We start from the raw sequence: 6,926 nt of genomic DNA on the forward strand, positions 1-6,926 counted from the left end.
CGCATAAATAGAAAAAATAAAGGAGAGAAGAAGAAGACAAAGTAAAAAGGGTATGTTTGGCTTTTTTTAAAGTAATAAAAACTAAATTTGCACATTATTATTTGACATGGGGTTTTTGTGTCACTTTTTAATTAAATGGTTTTCATTTATTAAAAATAATATGGCTGGATTTTTTGTACCACATGTTTGGTCACCTTGGTTTTATTCGACTAGTTTTGATGTGAAAAAGAAGTCCAGAAAATTTGTATGTCAATGCAGCTGATTTCAACCGTTAGATATCTAAAAGTGGGCCCCACTTATTTACTAACTGAAATATACGAACAAAAAAGGGTGCGCAAGTATACTAAAATGCGCATTCTACACACACCTGCAAGAGGAAGGAAAAGAAAGGCCAAAGAAAAAGAAAAAAAAATCCATCGAGAGGAGAAATAAAAAGAAAGAGGAGGAAATAACAACAAAGGAAATTTAGATAGGAGAAAAAATGGGATATTGGAAGGAAGATGAGGAGGTGTTTAGGGTTATTATTACACCTCCGAAAACAGGACTAGTAGAACAACAACTGCAAGTACAGAAATGGTATGAGAAGAAGAAGAAGAGGAAAAATAATAATGGTGACCAAACCCTAATAAAACAACAACCCGAATTTCTCGAATTCGACCTCCTTCTATACCCGACCTTAAAGCAATTTTACTCTTACTACCCCTTCTATCTTTCTCTCTCTCTCTCTCTCTCTATCTATCATTATCTTTTCTCTCTCTCGCTAGTTTCCTCTGTTGCCTTTGCCCCTTTTCTTTGTTATCTTCTCTACTGTGTCGACTTTTCTGAATAACCTTTCACTCGGGAAATCTTATTCATTCTGGTGATCGAGGTAATTCCCTTTCTTCTCTGTTTCATGATTTGGGGATGTTTTTGTATCTGGGTGTCATGATTTCCTAGGTTTTGATTTGTGGGTATGTTGATTTTTAGGTTTCAGTACCTGGGTGTGATGATTTGTTGATTTTTGGTATGTGTTATTTGGGCATCTCTGATTTCATTTGTTTGTGGTTATCAACGTAAGTTCATGGCGGTTTGTATCTGTTGATTGATTTGAGTTTCTTATTTTCTCATGTGAGTTGCGTTATTGTTTTTCATGGATTTGATTTTTGCTTGCTGTATGGGATGATGTGTTTTTTTCTTGTAGCTAATTTGTTGTTTTTAATTGGTGGATTGCTTTGGGGTTTGTTGTCATGCTGTTTGATATTTGTCTTTTGATCTCATTGGAGCTTCTGTATTATTATTTCTGTTGATTGTTTTTATGTCATTTGGTTTGTATATGCCCTTGTCATATGTGATACTTCACCTATCTAATTTCTTTAGATTGTGTTTCTTTTAGTTATATTGATTAATTAGGTGGTTACTTATTATTCTGCCCATACTTCTTGAGTTGATTTGCACACCAAATCATTTTATATTTCTATACTGTGTACTTGTTTCAACTTCTATGAGCTCTTTTTGTTTTGTTAGTTGAGTTATTACTTGAACTTAATCTGCCTTTAGCTTAGATTTATTGCTACGATCTGTTTTTCTGATACGATGTAGTTATGTACAAGGGATCATTGAATTTAGCATTTACTATGTGTTTTGGTGTTTTGCATTGTTGTAGGATTTTTACCGTTGCTGGTTTGGCCACATTTATCGGCTTCTCGTCCCTCACTTTTGGAAGGTAATCCCACTATGGAAGGTTTTGGTGTTCCAGGGTTCGACAATGTAGCCCAGGCTGTGAGGAAGAAACGGAGTTCTGCTTCTCGGAGGCCTCGTCCTGATTCTTCTACCCCACCTTCAGACAACGTCAGCAAGGTTTCAAGTGATGAGAACAATGGTTATGAAGCAAATTTCCGGAGGAAAGAATTCAATCTGAATACACTTTCTGCTAGGGTCCCATCTGCTAACAAAGCTGAAGGTGAAACCTCTTATAAAAGGCTTAAGAAGGATGGGGGGTCATTTGGAGAAGTTGATGGGTATTACAAAAATGGTAGCTATAAAGGCAGCAGTGAGCATGGGCGTAACAAATTGGATCTTAAACGCTGCAGTGAAGGTGTGCTAGCCCCGGCTAATTGGAAAAGCACAGGTAAGGTTGAGGAACATTCTCAATCGCGATCAGATAAGCTGGAGAACGATATGGTAAATGGAAATAACGATGAGAGACGGCCTTCTGATGGAATAGGAAATGAGAACAAGCTTAGAAAGGTGAAGCTCAAAGTTGGGGGTGTCACTCGTACACTACATGCTAAGTCTTCAGCTGATGGTGCCTCTGGTGGTGAACCTTCCATCAAGTTGTCTCGCTCTTTGGAGGCCCCTCGGCCACGTCCAAAGCTTATTCTACAGGTAGTATATTACTGCTTTAATTATATCATGAAAATCAACTTTGTGTAGCAAAGCAATTTATAATTAGGGAAAACATCTGTTACTCAGAGTCATTTTCACTTTGCATTGTTCAAATTTATTTGCACAAGGCCTATTTAGATCTTCATAAGAAGCCATTAGTGTGTAGACATGTTCTATCTTTGTTGCTAATAAATAGATTGCAAGAACGGAGGGATAAAAGAAACCCAATAAAGTGATGCAGTCAAAGATGACAAGGACTTGCCTTTTCTGTAGCATACTCACGACCTCCCTAAATACATACCTTTTCAGTTGGCGATTATCATTCCACTATTACAGGACCCCTTGTCTTGGAAATCACTATCTTATACCCACTTATTGGCAGATTAGATTTGTTTGAGCATGGGATATGGATTGTTCCCCGTAGGCTACAAAATACTCTTAATACTTGGGAATTAAATTGGTTTGGTAAGAGATTGTTCAAATATTAAAGAATAATCTTCTATATACAATCTAATAGTGTTTAATATTCCGTGTTTTCTGTCTCAGGACAACTCAGATGATGATGAATCCCCTCCTTCCCCAAAGGGTATAGGTTTGCAAGGAGTTCGATGGAAGGATTTTTCATGTGAGGGTTTTGGTCAAGTAAAAGAGGAATCTTCAAAGAAAAAGATGGTTGAAGAGAGTGAGGGAGTTCGTAAAAGCAAGCGTCCCCCAAAACGCCGAGTATTAGATGGGGAATTTGATGATGGAGAGGAAGATGAGGAGATTCGGTACCTAGAGAAACTCAGAATGTCAAAGGCCTCGATGGATTCTGGTGCTGATTGTGATGACGATGAGGAAAAAGGAAGCAAGAAGCATAGAAAGATATCCAGGGTCTCTAAGATTAGAATGGTTAACGAAGATTACAAGGATGATGTGGAGTATGCTTCATCTCGATCTGGCAAGAAGAAATCAAGATCAGATCGGGGATCCGATGATGCAGAATATGTAGAAGAATTGGTGTCTGATGAGGACCCAGATGTGAAGAGGAAGAAGCTAAAGAAGGACACTGATGATTTGGTGATGGAAGGTAAGAAGGAAATGACTCTCACGACCCGTCAACGTGCTCTTCAGTCGGGTAAAGACATCTCATCTGCATCTGGCACAAGTCTTATTGAATTCCCAAATGGGTTACCACCTGCCCCTCCAAGAAGTAAGTTTGTTTTTTTTTTTTTAAAGTTTTGGTCTTTTTTTTTCCCTCTATATGTATTTCTGTTTTCGTTTGGGACTTTGTTGATGTTTTACATGTCTGTGATGGCAGAGAATAAGGAGAAGCTTTCTGAAGTTGAGCAGCAGCTGAAGAAAGCTGAGGCTGCTCAAAGGCGGAGATTGCAAGTGGAGAAGGCTGCTAGAGAGTCCGAGGTTTGTTCATCCCTCTCTCTTTTTTTCTTAAATTCATCTGATTTACTTAACCTGGCATCTTATTTTTGGTTCTATAATTGTCACAGGCAGAGGCAGTCAGGAAGATACTAGGTCAGGATTCTAGTAGGAAGAAGCGGGAAGATAAGTTGAAGAAACGCCGTGATGAAATAGCACAAGTAATGACAATGAACAGCTGGCCATATTTTATTACTGTTTGTATTACCTTGTCATCAAGTGTTTAAAACTAAATTGTCAATGGTTCAGCATTAACGACGTGAAAATGGTTCTTGCAGGAGAAGGCTGACAATGCTATAACGTTGCCACCCAACACCATCAGATGGACCAGTAATCCTTCCGGGACTACTGTTACCTTTTCCCAAGAAATAGGCCTGCCAAGTCTATTCAGTTCAAAGCCTATCAGGTAAGAAGCTTTTTTGTTTTAATCATCTTGGATTCTATATAAGAATTGAAAGAGAGGTTGTTTTTTTTCTTCTTCTTGTGTCTTTAAAGCTATATAGATTTAGTAGAAGGCGAGAATTTTTTTAGTACTTGATAAATTTTAGAAAACATGTCCTTGACTTGTGATGCCATGACGAAAGATATTGCAAGACAAACTTGGAACTGATATGTAGGTTATTGTATTTTTAGTTATCCTCCGCCGCGTGAGAAGTGTGCAGGTCCATCATGCACTAATGCATATAGGTATCGTGATTCGAAGACAAAACTTCCCTTCTGCAGTCTTGAATGCTACAGAGCTGTGCAGGAGCTGATGCAGTAGATGCAACTTCATTGTATATGTAATAACTGACCCCAACTATACTACATAATTATTTTTGATGTGAATGTAAATGGTTAAATTTTGTCATATAGTTGGATCGTTATAATTTGAATACATACCGAATTTTTCTGTTTTAATTTTAGAGTTTAGAGTGTTGCAGTACTTTTACCAACATGCTTTGTACCTTGCTATGGCTTCTCATTATTTATAGAGCGCATTTAAAAAAAAAAAAAAAAAAAAACCTATGTGTCGGCGTGATCCTGTTCAAATTTTTGCTCTAATTTTTTCCTCTTACATTGTAAATGCAGAAAGGCCAAGTAGATTAAAGAAGAAAATATGATATTTTCAGCATGATTCATGGCGATATAAAGGTTTTTACTAAATGGTGAAAAACCCAACTCAATCTCATCTATCTATGATGGGAAGGTTATTGAAGATCATGGCTGCCCCTTGGGGTTCATGGATCCTTCTATACCTCCTGTAGTTATCAATTGAGTTTCCTCATAGTCACAAAACTAGTAGTGTTAATAAGATAAGAATGACTCTGGTAAGAACGCTTTAGTCATGTGTTGTTGTAGATGTTCAAACTCGAGAGTTACAAGAGTTTTTTTTTTTTTTTTTCTCTACTAAACGGCTGCCTAAAGGGGAACCATGTCTTGATGAAAATCTATCCCTGGAAATCCATCAAAAATGACAAAAAGGAAGATTATGAGAGCCTGGCTAATTTGGAGCCTAGTCTCATTATATGGGGCCTACGATTAAAAAACAAAAAGGGTCATTAAAAAGTAATCTCTAGAAATTTCTTATCCACCTATTTATGTTAATGCTTAATATGTCCTGATGATTAATTAAGTTAGTATTAGTTAAAATTAATAGAAATTGTGATAACACTTCAGTAAGTTTGCAGGTGAAAGATTGGTTACCACCGGATGTGGAATATGTTAAAATTAATATTGATGGTTCTTAAGTTTCAATAAATAAAAAAGGGAGCATTGGTCTGATAATAAGAAATTTTGCAGGACGATGCATAGGAGCACAAGGAGCACAACTGGATGAGGAGGTAGCAGAGGAATATGGAGCGGAATACTTCGAATGTAAAGCTTTCGCGAAGGCTGTGGAATGGATGGAGAAACTAAACTACAGTAAAGTAATCTTTGAAGTAGATTGTGATAATATAGCTCGATCTCTTAATGAAAAAAGGAGCTGCAAGTTCACTGGTTTAATCAAGGAATTATATTGCAAATCAGAACTAAATTTAAAGATAGGAATTTTTGGTTTTGTAAGCCTGTACCCAGACTTAGTAATAATGTAGCTCATCTTCTGGCTAAAAAGGCTAGAGATAATAATTTGAATTTCATTATGAGGAAACTTTACCACCTGACATCTCTGATGCAGTGGAAAAAGATCGTTGTAATCTTCATATTTAAATCAATAAACTTTCTTAGTATCAAAAAAAAGAAGAAGTTAGTATTAGTTAAATTAACTAGTGTTTGGGGTTGATTATAGTGTTAGGATTAGAGTAGAAATTCATTTCCTCTTCTAAGGTTTGGAGGGAAAGAAGAAGTAGAGGGAAAAAGGAAAAAAACTAGGGTCTGTGATTTTCTTAGCAAAAATGAAACTTTATAGTGACGATGAAGACTTCAGTAGTGATGAAGTAGTGGGTGCATCAGATTTGATTTCGATCCTACCGAGTTAGATAATTTGTTGAATGAAGAAGAGCATGTCAACCAAAGAATGCTTGAGGATATTATTCAAGCACAAGAACAATATCGCCAGGAAGAAGAAGGTGATAATGCTTCAAATAAACAGGTATGAGTTGTAACGATTTACAAACAAGTATTTGCACGAATCGATCGCCCAAAAGGGGGGAAATTTTCAAAAAAAAATCCCAGCATCGGTTCGATATCACCACATAAACCGAGTTTGGGTAAAATACCCAAATTTGGTACAATAATCGGTTGTTGTTCATCATCATATAATCCGATTGTAGTAAAATTTTGGCGCGATGGGTACGTGACCAAAATCGGTTTTTGTTGGTGATGTATATATGCCGATTCCTTCACTTGGATGTTCACGTAAAATACACGAAGTTCACAATAGGTTCATTTACGTATATATGTAATCCGATTGTGAAGACGAAATGTCTCAGGAAAAATGAGGATGAAAATCGGATTACATGTTATGCAACGTCAACCGATTGTGAAATTTGGGAATTTTTCTCCGAAATCATCAAGTCTTTAAGCGGACTTTATAATTGCTCATATAATCCAATTCCTAATAATCGGTTGTCTCTACTGTGAAACATAAACCAATTCTAAATCCTCAACTTGTCGATATATGTTGCAGATTGTTTCGGCGTTCAATGAAGATCAACCCAAACCCG

At 36.8% G+C, this 6,926-nt stretch overlaps 1 protein-coding gene across 6 annotated transcripts; it reads left to right on the forward strand.

Annotated features, from left to right (window-relative positions):
* Positions 1-392: 392 nt before the first annotated feature.
* On the forward strand, positions 393-6,006 carry LOC113334802. 6 transcript variants are annotated; one of them, XR_003352958.1, is made up of 9 exons: positions 394-868; positions 1,643-2,364; positions 2,911-3,556; positions 3,665-3,765; positions 3,852-3,941; positions 4,059-4,186; positions 4,414-4,562; positions 4,852-4,928; positions 5,563-6,006. XR_003352958.1 is itself a non-coding variant. In XM_026581011.1 (8 exons), exons 2-7 carry the CDS (start codon positions 1,714-1,716, stop codon positions 4,541-4,543), a joined length of 1,746 nt encoding a protein of 581 aa, XP_026436796.1. In that variant the 5' UTR covers positions 394-868; positions 1,643-1,713; the 3' UTR covers positions 4,544-4,562; positions 5,563-6,006. The 6 variants fall into 6 exon arrangements, 5 of the variants coding, with proteins under 5 accessions (XP_026436799.1, XP_026436796.1, XP_026436798.1 ...); XM_026581011.1 differs by lacking the exon at positions 4,852-4,928; XM_026581013.1 differs by lacking the exons at positions 4,852-4,928; positions 5,563-6,006 and adding an exon at positions 967-1,052 and having other exon boundaries at positions 4,414-4,680.
* Positions 6,007-6,926: the final 920 nt, after the last annotated feature.

This window comes from Papaver somniferum, unplaced genomic scaffold, assembly GCF_003573695.1.
Source record: "Papaver somniferum cultivar HN1 unplaced genomic scaffold, ASM357369v1 unplaced-scaffold_137, whole genome shotgun sequence".
Lineage (NCBI taxonomy): Eukaryota > Viridiplantae > Streptophyta > Magnoliopsida > Ranunculales > Papaveraceae > Papaver > Papaver somniferum.